This window comes from Lipotes vexillifer, unplaced genomic scaffold (genome assembly GCF_000442215.2).
Source record: "Lipotes vexillifer unplaced genomic scaffold, Lipotes_vexillifer_v1.1 scaffold518, whole genome shotgun sequence".
NCBI classification, from domain to species: Eukaryota; Metazoa; Chordata; class Mammalia; order Artiodactyla; family Lipotidae; genus Lipotes; species Lipotes vexillifer.
Window position 1 is genome coordinate 2,068,182 of NW_006780945.1, and position 14,065 is coordinate 2,082,246.

Here is a 14,065-nt window from a genome sequence, read left to right on the forward strand (position 1 = left end):
CAGGTCCCGGATCATCTCATTGTAGATCTGATGGGCCAGGTTGGGAGGGGCAGGGGACAGATGTTAACGGGAGACCAAGGGCAGGAGGTTCAGGCAATGGCCAGGTTCTCTGTCCCTCCCGAGAGCTCCAGGCTCCTCTCAGGGAAACCCTGGTTAAGGAGAAAGACCCCTTCCTTCCCATGGGGTGAGCATAGGGGGCTTCAGCACCCAGAGGGAAACATCGGGCTGCCAGAGCCAAGGGTGCAGAAGGGATCAGAACCAAATGGAACCCCCTCTGCAAGCTGGCCAGGCACGGGACACGGGGTGGGACCTGACCCACGGCCAAGCCCTGTTTGTTGCTAGGCAACCCATACTCCTGCTCCCACCTCGCAGGCCCCCAAAGTGCATCTTGCTGGCTGAGTCAACACCACGCTGGCTGGAGCAGCTGCTGGCAGCAATGTCTCGCTGCCCTTCCTGAGCTGTCACCCAGGAGATTATCAGCTCCCGGAGGGAGCCGGAGAGGCCAGGAGCCAGATGGCGTCTAGCCCACTGGCTCTCCTGCCTCTTCTGGCCTCTGTGGTTCCCCCCCCAATCCGGCCACCCCCGCTGACCCCTCATTGCCTGGTGGTAGCACTCATACAGGTGGGCATCAGAGGCTGTGGCAAGATAGCGAAGGCTGGCAGGTCCCAGCCTGTCCATGTACATGCAGTTCCCACCTGTACCTATATACACTGAGTGCCTGCAGGTAGCCTGGCAGGGCAGACAGGGTTGGCTTTCAGGAGTGTGCCCAGGAGGGTGGCGTCTGGGAGGATGGCTGAGGTCTGTGCTCAGCGACAAGGCTACTTTGGAGTGTGGCACAACGGGCACGGCTCGGCTTTAAAGCCCTGGGGTCCTGAGTTTGAATCCCTGCTCCCTCACTTACTGTGTGACCTCGATCTAGTTGCCTAACCTCTCTGAGCCTCAGTTTTTATAAAGTGAGGCCAACCATATGCACATGGGAGAGCAGCAGTGATGAGCACCCCAGGAAACTGCCCCGTGACCTGGCCCCAGGGAGGTGAGCCAGCCTGGTCCTATGGGCCTCTTGTCTAAGCCCACGGGACAGGGTGGAGGGAGGACCCACCTCCAGGTAGGACATGGACACCTCATATTCCATGTCGTTGCTGGTCTCCTCGATGGCACAGAAGAGGTCATTGAGGGTCCGAACATAGATGCCGGGCTCATGGTCTGTGCCCAGCATGGTGTAGGTTTTCCCGCAGCCTGGGGCAGAGGAGGGCGGCGGGTGAGCAGGGGCTCCTGGCAAACCTGGGTCTGTCCTCAAGGCTGGACCCTCCCAGATGGCCAGGGAGGTGGGGGGAAGGGGAGAAGATGGCATCCTTGGCTGGGGATGGGGCTCTGGGTCCAAAGCGCCCTGGGGGAGGGTGGTTTTAATCAGCCACGTCCTCGGACCGTGCTCCGGTTGGGGCCAGACTAGCTCGGCATGGAGGGCAAGGGGGCTTAATTCTCAGAGGGGACAACCAGGGCATACAGTCCTCTCCGTGGGCTGGGCTCCCCCTCACCTGTGGGACCATAGGCAAAGACAGTGGCATTGTAGCCTGAGATGACGCCTTCAATGAGGCTCTTGGTGGTGGCCTGATACACCATCTCCTGCAGGAAAGAGGAGACCTGTCAGGGGCCTGGGCACAGGCAGGGCAGGGCACACAGGCCCACGGGCACATCCTGGCTCCCAACAGAAGCAGCTTCTGTCCCTGGAGCCCTGGGCCCCAGAGAAGTGGGGGTGGGAAGTGGGGAATGGGTGTCTCTGCTTTCACCCCATGGGGGGATGCCAGACTGAAAGAGAGCTCAGGACACCTGAGACGCCTCCCCCCACAGCCGGCTCCCAGCCCCCAGCCCCGAGGACGCACGCATTACATCTGCCACTGGGAGCATCCCGCAGATGGGCAAGATGGGGGTCCCTGGGAGGGTGTCAGCTTCCCGTGGCTCCCCTCCCGGCACCAGATGGGCTTCAAGCACTGTCCTCCAGCTCCCATAGGGGCCACCTGTGGGGTGTGCTGTGTGGGTCCCCGTGTAGGGTGGCCTCTGCGTGCTGACCGGGGTGTGTCCACACAGGAGGCTCTGAATGCACCACGCAGGCACACGCACACTTGCACGTGTGGAGAGACAGCAAGTGATGGAAGGAAGGCTGAGGGTCGGTGGCAGGGTCCCCCAAGGGCTCCCTCCTGAGGGGGTCAAAGGGCAGAGAGAGGATCTTGCGTGTCCCTGGGCCCAGGCCCCCCTCACCTGGGTGGCAGTGAAGTCAAAGGCCACGTCGAATAGGTAGGACTTCTCCCGGGAGCGATGCGCCCGCAGGATGTCGTCGGGGTCTTCCATTGGGTCCATAAGAACCACCATCTGCAAAGGTACCCGAGGGGAGGCTGGTGGTCACCCGGGAGCCCCAGGCCCATACCAATGTCAACACTGACCGCTGACCTCACCCCTCCTCACTCAAGACATGGGAAGGAGTGGGGTCGGTGCTCTGTGTCCAGGAACGCCGGGGCCAAGCGGTAAACTGAGTCCTGACAACGGACAAGGCACTGAGGGGGATGGGCTGTCCTAGAGCCACCCAGGGTCGCAGAGACAGTGATGCAGCTCCTTTCCTGGGTCAGCAGGGGAGCCAGGGCCAGTGACAGCCCAAAGAGGACTTGAGAGCAGACGAGGCATGAGGGGCAGCCCCTTGGAGGGGCAGAGGGAGCTGACTGACAGAGGAGGCTGACTTGGGAGCCTGGCCCGGCTCCATGGATCTGGGAGATCCACATGGGTCCCTGTGGGTGCACCCCCATCCAGCACCAGGATTCAGGAGGCCCAGTGCCAGGAGGACCACAGCCTTGGAGCTCCCACCAGACTCCTCCCAATAGGTACACAGCTGTGCTCACTGCGTCTAAACTGGCCTAAGACCCCTGGGGTCCCACCAGGGCCCCCTTCCGGGATTCTCAATGGAGGAGGGAAGAAGAAAGAGGTAAGACAGCTCCCTAGACCCGAGCCAGGACCCTCACCCAGAGGTCTTATCCAATCAGATGCGATTCCAGGTAAGCCAGTTAGAGGGGATGCTCCAGACAGGCTGGGCTGGGGCTTTGTGCAGGGAAAGAATGAGGCCACTGACTGAGGCCCCCTCACAGCCTGCCAGAGGCTGGGTGGCCATGGTGAGCTGAGTGCAGGGTGTCGGGGCCTGCGGCTGTACCTGGGGTGCCCACCTGTCCCCAGCCACCACCTCAGGGCTTCAGCCCCAGTGCCCTGTAAGCTTGTCCCAGGATCCAGTTCCAGGCTCAGGCCCTAATGCCAGCAGCAGGAGCCCTGATCAAGTTTCGGACCCAAATGAAGATACACCCACCCACAAGTCCCCAGGTGTGGGTCCCAGTGGAACGCAATGGAACTTGACCAGATGTACAGCTCTCACCCTCAGTGCCAGAACTCCTGTGCATACCGGCAGCGCCAGCGGCCTGAGGGCCACCCTCTAGGGACCTTTGATGCAGGAGTGGGCAAGCTGTGTGCACTGATGCCCATCACCCACTGATCACCTTCAAGTAACCTCTGGGCACTGCCAAGTTCATGGCACCGTCAGCATTTGGTTCTTTTGACATCCAGGCTCCTGAATCAGGACATTGGCAGCACGGCTGCTATGATCCCCTCTTAAAGAGGGCGTTGGGGCTTTCCTGGTGGCGCAGTGGTTGAGTGTCCGCCTGCCGATGCGGGGGACACGGGTTCGTGCCCCGGTCTGGGAGGGTCCCACATGCCATGAAGCGGCTGGGCCCGTGAGCCATGGCCGCTGAGCCTGCACGTCCGGAGCCTGTGCTCTGCAACGGGAGAGGCCACAGCAGTGAGAGGCCCACGCAAAAAAAAAAGAAAAAAGAAAAAAAAGAGGGCTTTGTCTGGGTCTCCATCTGTTTGGGCCCCAGCCTGCGCCCCACCCTTCAGAGCATCACCCCCATCCTGGTCCATTCTGGCATACAATGGAGCCCTTGTGCCCCTCAGCCAGGTGAACTGGAGCTGAGCCGCGGAGGGCTGGGGTGGGGTGGGGCGCTGTGGGCTGCACAGGGAGTTCAGGCCGGGTGACCACGACCGCTGGGCACCTTCTATGGACCAGGCATTAAGCGGGGCCCCCAAGGAGAAAGAGAAAATGAAATGTGGTTTCCTGCCTCTGACATCACAGTGGAGTGGGGAACAGATCATTGTAATAACAAGCGCCGGGCTCCAGGAGGCAATCAGAGCATAGACGAGGGGCATGTGATCCGTGATGCAGGTTTTCCCCTGCAGGAGGGCTTGCTGGAAGAGGTGGCGCCAGCACTGAGTCTTTTTTTTTTTTTTAAAGTTTATTTACTTATTTTATTTTTGGCCGCGTTGGGTCTTTGTTGCTGTGCGCAGGCTTTCTCTATTTGTGGCGAGCAGGGGCTACTCTTCGTTGTGGTGCGCGGGCTTCTCATTGCGGTGGCTTCTCCTGTTGCAGAGCATGGGCTCTAGGTGCGCGGGCTTCAGTAGTTGTGGCACACAGGCTTCAGTAGTCGTGGCTCGCGGGCTCCACAGCACAGGCTCAGGAGTTGTGGCGCACAGGCTTAGTTGCTCCGTGGCATGTGGGATCTTCCCGGACCAGGGCTTGAAGCCATGTCCCCTGCCTTGGCAGGCGGATTCCTAACCACTGCGCCACCAGGGAAGCCCCTCTGCATCTTAAATGTTCATGCCTGTGGCATGCTGCGCACCTGACTCTGGGAGGTTTCAAGGGCCACGCTGACCACACAGGATGCACAGGGCCCTCCCGATGCTGGCGGGATGGTGGAAGGCAGGGCCGGGAGTGGGGAAGGTGGGTGGTGCACGGCAGGGCTCTGTCCCCACTGGTCCAGGCCTGCTAGCTCAGCAGAGGCCCCCGGGCTTGACCTCTCCCTGCCCCCACTGCCTCCACCTCCAGACCTGTTTTTCATTCAATGCCGACTGTGACCTTTCCACGGTTCTAGCTTTGGGCCTGGAAACCCAAGACCCGCAAGGGAAGAAGGGGGCCTCAGGCTCGGGGGAGGGTGTCATCCATGGCCTGTGTCCCCATTAGGGACCAGGCTCCTCGCTGGCATCTCCCAGGTGAGAAATACCGTGAACAAAGTGTGTCGGGAGTTCTTCCGCTGCACACCGCTAAGCTGCCGGGCTTTGATCGGCTTTGCAGTTTTAACCACTTCTTTCTGGCCTCCAAACGGCTAAACTGAGACCAGGGTTTCACAATCTTGGCACTACTGACACTTTGGGCTGGATCATTTTTATCAGGAATTGTCCGGTGTGTTGTAGGATGTTTAGCAGCAGCCCTGGCCTCTACCCACTAGAGGCCATGGCACAGCCTCCTCCCAGTTGTGACATTGCCGAATGTCCCCTGGGGAGCAAAATTGCCCCCAGTTGAAAGCCTCTGACCTAGACTATTCCTCCTCAAGCCTCCAAACTGGCAGCGAAGCTCTCCGGGGAAGGGAATGTGCAAATTGGGTTCAGGCTCCATACTGCTGTGTGACCTCGGGAAAACTGCACCACCTCTCTGGGCCTCAAGTGCTTTCCAGTTGGAAGTCTGGGAGGACCAACAAGGCCATAGCCTTGAGAGAAGAAATCATGCCAGCACTCCTCGCCTACTCAGGAAGCCCCAGCAGAGAACGGGCATCTGGGGAGGCCCCAGCCTAGGAGACATAATTTCCAGTCCTGGAAGCTGAGCCCATAGCTCCTGTATTCTCAGGGTGTAAACAGGACCCAGCGAAACAAAAGCCTGATTCTAGGTGGCTATCACCCATGTAAGGCTGTTTCTAGATTTTTGTTTGTTTTTTCTTTAAGAAGGAAAATTTATGGCTGGTCATAGTTCTAGTTGTAAAAGTACCATCCTGTGGGTACTCAAGAAAGGAGATTTTGATCTCAGGAAGGGTGTCCCTGGGCCCTGACAGCCTTCAGACTAGATGGAAAAGACCAGAACGCTGAGCTCATAAAGCCACCAAGGCCCAGCTGGCTGCTCAGGACAGAGCCACACCTGGCTGATGTCCTGGCCAGGTCCCCACCTGCCTACAGGACTCTGGGGACCCTGAGGCCTCGGGCGAAGGACGCGTGACCAAGATCGTCTAGGGCTGCATCTCTCATGGGCCTAGAGTGTCGCCCTGGGAGCTTGTAAAATACAGATTCCCAGGCACTACCCAGATTCACTGAATGAAAATCTCTGGGGAACTGGACCCACAGATCTGCCTTTTTAACCTGCACTCTTGCCTTGTACCCATTCAGGCACTCAGTAGAATCCTTGCGTCCCGGCAGCATTATTCATAACAGCCAAAAAGTAGGAAGCAACCCAGATGCCCATCAACTGATGAATGGATCAACTAAATGCAGAGTAACCATAGCCTGGAATAGTATCCAGCCACAAAAAGGAATAAAGTTTGAACCCAGGCTACAAGGTGGATGCAGCCTTTTTTTTTTTTTTTTTTTTTACTTTTTGGCTACACCCCGTGGCTTGGGGGATCTCAGTGCCCCAACCAGGGATCAAAGCCCCACCCCCTGCACTGGAAGCGTGGAGTCTTAACCACTGGACTGCCAGGGAAGGTCTTACAACGTGGATGAACCTCAAAAACATTATGCTCAGTGAAACAAGCCAGACATGAAGGGCCACATATTGTATGATTCCATTTCTACAAACTGTCCAGAAGGGGCGAATCTATAGAGACGGAAAGTGGTTTCCTGGGGCCGGGAGGGGGCTGGGGAGATGGGCGGGGTGGTGGCTAAGGGTGGAGGGAAAGACTTCTTGAATCCTCTCCCAGTCACCCTCCTTTGGGGCCACAGAACCAAGAAGCATCCAGATGGTGGGTGTGCATGGGGCTGAAAGCGCCCAGGCTGCTCCCACAACACTCAGAGTCTCTGACTCTCGGCATCTGTCACCTTATACTTTATTCACCTTTCACAATAGCCTGCACTTGCGTGGCACAGCTCTCCCTTACAGGATTGCCTCTAATCCTCTCTCAACAGCTCTTGGGCTGGGCAGAGCAAGTTCTTTCTTTCTTTTTTAATTAATTAATTAATTAATTAATTAATTATTTTTGGCTGCGTTGGGTCCTCGTTGCTGTGCGCGGGCTTTCTCTAGTTGCGGTGAGCGGGGGCTACTCTTCGTTGCGGTGCGCGGGCTTCTCATTGTGGTGGCTTCTCTTGTTGCGGAGCACGGGCTCTAGGCGCGCGGGCTTCAGTAGTTGTGGCTCACGGGCTCAGTAGCTGTGGCTCACAGGCTTAGTTGCTCCGCGGCATGTGGGATCTTCCCAGACCAGGGCTCGAACCCGTGTCCCCTGCATTGGCAGGTGGATTCTTAACCACTGTGTCACCAGGGGAGTCCAACAGCGGAGCAGGTTCTTAACATACTGTATTCTGATGAGGAAACGGAGACCAGGACCCGGAAGCCCCTTGGTGGCTCCTCCGACAGGACCCCAGGGGCACGGGGCGGGGGTGACAGTTGGGCTTTGAACAGATAAAGGCTAATTGCGGGATTATGCATATGGTCAGGTGACTTAAATCCTGTCGACAAGCATGGTCTGGAGGGCTGGGGGGAGGATCCGCAGGCTGCGGGCTCTGTGTGCGGGGGGGAAGGGAGCCGTCTATTCCAGAACTTCTGGGCCCCAGCGACCTCTCAGGCTGTCCCTACACCTTGCGGCCATCAGTGGCATCCCTGAGGGGTCTGGCGTCAGGGTCTATTCCCGGTCCAGATGCTAGGAGACCAAGGTCCTACCTGACCCTTCCGTGAACACAAAGGTGTGGCCGTGACAGATTGGGGACCACCAGACAGGGAGCCCTGAAGCCGGAAGGGGGCGGGCAGGAGGTGGACCAGGGTTTCACTTACCTCTGGGGCCTGAAACCATCCCGTGTGTCAGCCCTGGAGATAAACTAACCTCTATTAAACGCTGACTGTGCGCCAGCTGCTGGGTAAGCCCTGGGCATGCGTTAGCCCGTGAAGACTTCTAAGACGGTGCTGTGACAATGATCCCGAATCAGATGGGGCGATGGGGGTGGGTAAGACCACAGGCACCCGGACCACCTCGTGACAGATCCAAACCCTAACTCCGGCTTCCCCAGAATCCGGGCACACCGGCCTCTTGTCCCCAGAGGACACTCTGCCAAGTCAGTGTCTACCTCTGCAAAGCTAGGGGAACAGTGTCTCCCTCATCTGCAGGAGAATGACGCCTAGCTCTAGGCAAGGCAGTCCTAGGACCCCTCGTGGTGGCCCAAGCCAGAAGTGGCTGAGGTCCACCTCTGCCCGCTCAGAACCCACCGACTGGTGGGCCTTGGCAGCATCGCCTCCCTGCTGACCACCAGGGGCCGGGCTTCAGTAGTGACCTCTGGGCTGCTCTGATCGGCAGCTCCCCACCCGCTAGCCCGGGACAGCACGAGCAGGGGTGAAGTAAGCCCTGCATCACAGAGGAGGCAGAGCCCAGAACCCCAGGCCAGCAGAGGCTGGGTTGGGGAGCCCTTCTGCGGGGCTGGGCCGTGACGGAGGGCCACAGCCAAGGGAGCAAGGGAAGCAGCGGGTAAAGGGCAGATCCGCTTCCCAAGCACATGTCTCTTTAGCGGAGGCCGGGTGCTGTGTAGGATGCTTGGGCCCAGCTGCACCTTTGCTGGGAAAAGACTCGAAGACCCTGTTGTCCTGGGGATGCTCCCAAACTCACCCTGCCAGCCCACCAGGCTCCAGACCTCAGGCAGAAGGACCAGAGCAGCTGGCCCATCAGTGAGGCTGGCCAAGCCTGCAGCCCCCAGCCTCCCCCAGGGCCAGCGACGCAAGCCTGCATGGCCTGGGCCACAGAGAAGCCATGGGGGTCACCGGAGAAGGGTGGAGGGCAGGGGGCAGGGCCTAGCCAGAGGGCGAGGCTACCCATTTTACGTTTTGGACTTCACCTTACTGGTCAGAGGGACGGAGCACCTGAGTGGCGGCTGGTTTTTCGGAGGTTCCCAGCCTGCCATTTGCTGTGGCTTCTCCCAAACTGCAGCCCAGGCAAATGTATCTTTGGGTTTTTTTTTTTTTTTTTTTTTTTTGGCATGGCGGATGACAGAGCTGAGGGTCCCTACCTCTTTTGGGTGCTTGAGAAACTAAAGCAGTCTCTCTCCCTCCCTAAATTATTGATCCTTGGAAGGAGCCCAGTGCCAGACCAGCCCTTGTCCTGTGTGCCCCAAACAGCCCAGGGCCTTCCTGGTCGGTGCCCTTATTAACCCTCCTCCCAGGCTGCCCCAAGGCCAGGAAGAGAAGGAAGCCCTCCTTCTCCAGAACCAAAGATTGGCCTCAGGGGTGGGGACAGTTCCCAAATGGGCCAGGGAGGAAGGACTGGGCCGCACAGAGAGACCCCTTTGTCTTTCCATCCGATTTTCATAAAATGCAAATTCTCAACAAGCTGTTCATTGTGTTGGGGGGAGCCAGGGGCCAGGGGGAGAGGAGGGGAGCTGAGCTGGGAAAGGCCACCAGCCCCCTCTCCTTAACCTGGGTCTTGAGTTCCCCTTTCTGAGTGCTCGGGTCCCCCTCAGGCGCGGGCCTCTCACTGTTGTGGCCTCTCCCGTTGCGGAGCACAGGCTCCGGATGCGCAGGCTCAGTGTCCGTGGCTCACGGGCCCAGCCGCTCCGCGGCATGTGGGATCTTCCCAGACCGGGGCACGAACCCGCGTCCTCTGCATCGGCAGGCGGACTCTCAACCACTGCGCCACCAGGGAAGCCCTGGGTATTTTTATTGATTTGCTTGTTTTCTTTGGCCCCACCATGCAGAATCCCACGCAGGATCTTAGTTCCCCGACCAGGGATCAAACCTGGGCCCCCTGCCGTGGAGGTGCAGAGTCTTAACCACTGGACCAAGGAAGTCCCAGGCAAGTGCAATTTTGAATCCAGCAGGAGAGAAGATGGGGGGGGCCAGAAGCTTAGCATTCTCCCTGCAGGGCCTGGAGTCTGTGTTGAGAGCCCTGAGCCCACGCTGCTCAGACCACTCTCTCCATGTCTAAGCTGACAAAGGAGCAGCCCCGTTGGGACTGCCCAGCCCTTGGGACCTTCTTGGAGGCGCAGCTCGGCCTCCCTCTCCACTGGCAGGGACAGAAAGGAGCCAGTGTTTGCTGTGCGTGGGCACACAATGGGCTGTGCCCGGGACCAGAGCATTTCCATCAGCATCAGTTAATATCTGTCAGCCCCCACGCCGGCTGGGAGCCAGGAGCGGCCCAGAGAGAGGGCATCATTGTTCCACCTCTGAGGACCTGATATCCTTGGGGACAAGTTGGACAAACAGGGAGTAGCCTTGCCTGGAAGGAGGTTTCTCCTCTCGAGTTCTCTGGCCGCTCATGGCTGGCCCCTCTCATCAGCCAATCCAGCAGCCCTGGGCACTCTCAGTCACTTATAGATGATAACTCACAGCTATTAAATGCCTACTGGGTACCAGGCCCTGGGGAAGCATCGTGCATACATTTGCGGCTGAAGACCCTCCAGAGGAGGCATTATGGTGACTGTCGCCACTTACAGAGGAGGCAGCTGAGGCTTCTGGAAGCAACCTGGCCCAGGCCACACAGCCGGTAAATGATGGAACCTACACTACACGGCTGTTGTGGGCATTCATGCTGCCCCCACTAGGCCTTTAGATGGGTTCTTCCCAGCCCTCCCCTGCCTTCCTTCAGGCCTTTGAGGAAGGCTACCCTTTTCCAACAGGGCACAGAGGAAGAGGAATCAGGAGGCTGGTGCCACCCAGCTCTGTTGTGGCCACAGCTCACTGGGGCTGAAGGAAGAGGCTGGGTGGGGTGAGCACTTGCCCCCAGGGACCCCGAGGCAGGCAGGCATCGCAGGCTTTGTCTACCTATGGTCTTCTTACCATGGCCCTTGGGCTTCCTGAGTCCAGCCTGCCAGGCTCACGGCCAGCAGGTGCCCACCTTACGCCTCTCTCTGCAATGCACTGCGCCACCCTGACTCCTCTGAGCTCCTAGCACATCCCGCCACCTGGATGAGGCTGGGCACTCAGGAGGCAGCAGCGGCCACAGAGCAGAGGCAAGGGGTTGCTCTCGGGGTCCCCAGAGGCCATATCACCATGATGCTTCTATCCAGGCAGCAAGCCTGCCCCCACCGTTGTGCCCATCCCCACCCCAAACCTGAGTCCTCAACTGCCTACCCCAAAAACCATCCTGGCCGTGGTCTACAGAGTGTGAGGCCTGGCTCCTGCCCACGCCGCCAACCTTATCTCACTCCTCTCGCCCCTTCTCTCTCTGGCTTGAACCACAATGGCCTTTTCTCAGTTGCCCAAGTGTATCACAATCCCTCTCACCACAGGGCCTTTGCACATGCAAGTCCCTCCGGTTGAAATCTCTCCCTTCAGCACACTCCTAATGACCTCCTCTTCATGCCTCCTGCTTCAGCTCAAGCACCCTTTCTCAAGGAAGCCCTCCCTGACCTCTGGGTCTAGGTCAAGTTCCCTCTTATTCTCATATCCCCACACATTTCTTTGCAGCCCTTGTTGGCTACAAACTCACACGTTCATGATTCAATTCTTTCATTTAAGTCTCATCTCCCTGCACTGGCAACGGAAGGAGGACAGGGTCTCTTCTGTTCACCGTGGTTTCCCGGCTCCTAGCACTGTCCCCGGCGTGTTGTGGGCACTTGATAAATATTTCTTGTCTCCTGTGCAAACGGAGGTGGGGTTTGCCCTGCCCACCTCATCACGTTGACAGGAGAACCAAGAGGGCAAATTGACATCCAAAGATTTTGCAAAACGTAAACAGTCTGGAGGTGAGCATTAGCTCTAGACCCTATGAACACGTGCTCTACGGGTAGCAGACCCATCAAGGTGGGGAAGTCAAGTCATGGGTACATGGAAGGTGTGTGAATTTTTTCAGGGCTGGAGGGAGGGGCTCAAGCTCCCCCTCTCCCCCAGACCAGGGAAGCTTTCGGCCCTCCTTGGATCAATCTAGGGAGGCTTCCTGGAAGAAGGACTGTGGTTTCCTTGATGATGTAGTCAACAGTACAGCCAAGCGTTCAGAAGGTAGAGGAAGGGCCCTTCCTGCCCCAACCAGGTGTGAGCAGACCTCTGCCCTGCCCTACAGCTCCCAGCCACACAGCCCCATGTACCTGCTCGTCTACTTTATGGGCGATGAGTGTGGCTCCCTCTTCCAGCTCCGCCACGCTGATGGGCCGGACCCGGAGCGCCACCTGGGAGGGAAGGCCAGACCCCTGGGATTAGATGGAGAGGGCTGTGCCGGGGTGCAGAGAGAAGGGTGAGAGGACCCCAGGAATCCTCCCCTGGACCAGCCCCATGGGTTCCTCTCTGTTCAGCCATCCGAGCCTGGTTCACCTTAAGGAAAACTCAGTGGTTCAAGGCTACCATCTAGGTCGAGGGTACCAGGTCCACAGAGTGTGGGCTCTGTCTGAGTCTGTGAACTTCCCAGGAGCTTGTGCCCCAGGGACAGCCCCAGCGGAGAGAGCTGTCTGCTCCTCCAGGCTGTGTCAGTCACACCCCAAATTAAGCACCTGCAGCTCCCCTGGGCTTTGAACTTGGAGCCCTTGGCAGTGGAGCAGCCTGTCTGTGCGTCTGTGAACGATGTGGGTGGGAGGTGGGACGGGGGCCCAGGGGACATCCCCTCCTCATGCTGACAACCAGTGACTGCATTCCCACCTGAGGACAGTGCCATCGGAGGCTCCCACCTCCCTCTATCCTCCCGCCAGAGAGAGATGGTGGGTCTTCATCCTGGGCCTGGGTCTCCCCCCAGACGGGGCGCTGCTGTTTCTACTGATCAAGGGGAAATAGCTGCCCTTGTGGGGCACCAAGCGGGGTATGTGGGTATAACTAACGGGCCCTCGTGCCAGGTGAGAGCCCTTCACTCTCAGAGGCACTTCACTGCCTGTCAGGCCGCCCACACCGGCCTCCTCAGCCAAACTCCACGGGTGGCAGGGAAGGCCCCTCCAGCCCTGCCCCAGGGGCGCGCACCACACAAGCCAAGGCAAGCCATTTTCCACGAGACAATTCTAAACTGCCAGAGAGGATGTTCCAGAGCCCCGGGCTTGCTTGGGGGCCTGGGGCTGAGGTTCATCTTCGGAGCAGCGAGCTCACCCTACAGAGGCGGGAGTCTCTGGGGGCTGCATTATCCTCCAGTTACATTACCACCCACCGGCTGGCGATGGCGGCCCTTTCCCAGATCTCAGAAGTTAGGGCGTGTGGAGGGGGCTGGGAGAAAGCAGTGGCCTTGGGGTCACTGAGTCTTCACCCCATCACTCAGTCTGGCCCCACTGATAATCAGAAACCTGTCTTTGTCTCCACCTGTCTCCCGTGGCCCCCACTCACACCTCTTCCTCTGCCCCAGTCCCCAGGGCTATGAGGGGCCATCTTGGCTGCTTCCAGCACTTCTCAGAAATGTTTAGAGTCCTTACTTGGGCGGCATCTGTGTTGCAACCCAATAACCAGCTACCTTCAACCCTGTACCAGCTCCTCTGGTACCTGGGGGCTCTTGTTTACCTACCTGTGATCCTCAAACCCTTTAAACTCCTGATGCCACCAGGCTGGCATGCCCTGGTTCACCAGGAAACTCCCACCTTCCTTCCCCGGGCAGGTAGGTCAAGCCCTCCCTGCCCCTGGCTTTTCTGGATCAGAGAGCAGTGTTGTTCCAGAGCCCCATGTGCACAGGTGGTGGGGGGGGGGGATGGGGGGGGGGGGGCGAAAGGTGTAAATGGGGAGTGGGACTGAAGCCAGGCTAACTTTCCAGGCCTTAGCAGGGTGGCCATGATGCCCTCCTTCCTGACATGCACGACTCGGGGCGAGTTGCTCTGGACGCTCCCAGCCCCTGACCCTGAGTGTCCTCTTAGCGGGGGCACCCAGTACGGTCCGGAGACCGCCCGAGGGTGTGGGTTCGGGGGACCAGGGATGGGGTCGAGGAGGGGGAGGTTGACGGGTTCTCACCATGAGTTGCTGGTCCTTGGAGTCCCCGCTGTCCTTCATGCTGGCGGCGGATGGAAGGGCTCAGGCCGCGACAGCTGTCGTGGCCGAGCCGCAGCCCCACCGCCGCCGGCTCCCTCGCAGCCTCGCCTGCGCTGCTGCTGCCTGACAACCCGAAACCAACGACGCGCCTAGAAATGGGGT

The 14,065-nt window shown here is 58.9% G+C and overlaps 1 protein-coding gene across 1 annotated transcript in view; it reads right to left on the reverse strand.

The window, feature by feature from the left end:
- KIF19 (kinesin family member 19) overlaps nt 1–13,924 on the reverse strand; it is a 24,632-nt gene extending 10,708 nt beyond the window's left edge. The window contains exons 1-6 of the mRNA XM_007454387.1: nt 13,886–13,924; nt 12,064–12,144; nt 2,257–2,367; nt 1,536–1,623; nt 1,100–1,236; nt 2–27 (exon numbers count right to left, since the gene is read on the reverse strand). Coding sequence (XP_007454449.1) covers nt 2–27; nt 1,100–1,236; nt 1,536–1,623; nt 2,257–2,367; nt 12,064–12,144; nt 13,886–13,924 — 482 coding nt within the window. The remainder of the gene's footprint in view (nt 1; nt 28–1,099; nt 1,237–1,535; nt 1,624–2,256; nt 2,368–12,063; nt 12,145–13,885) is intronic.
- Between the last annotated feature and the right edge of the window lie 141 nt (nt 13,925–14,065).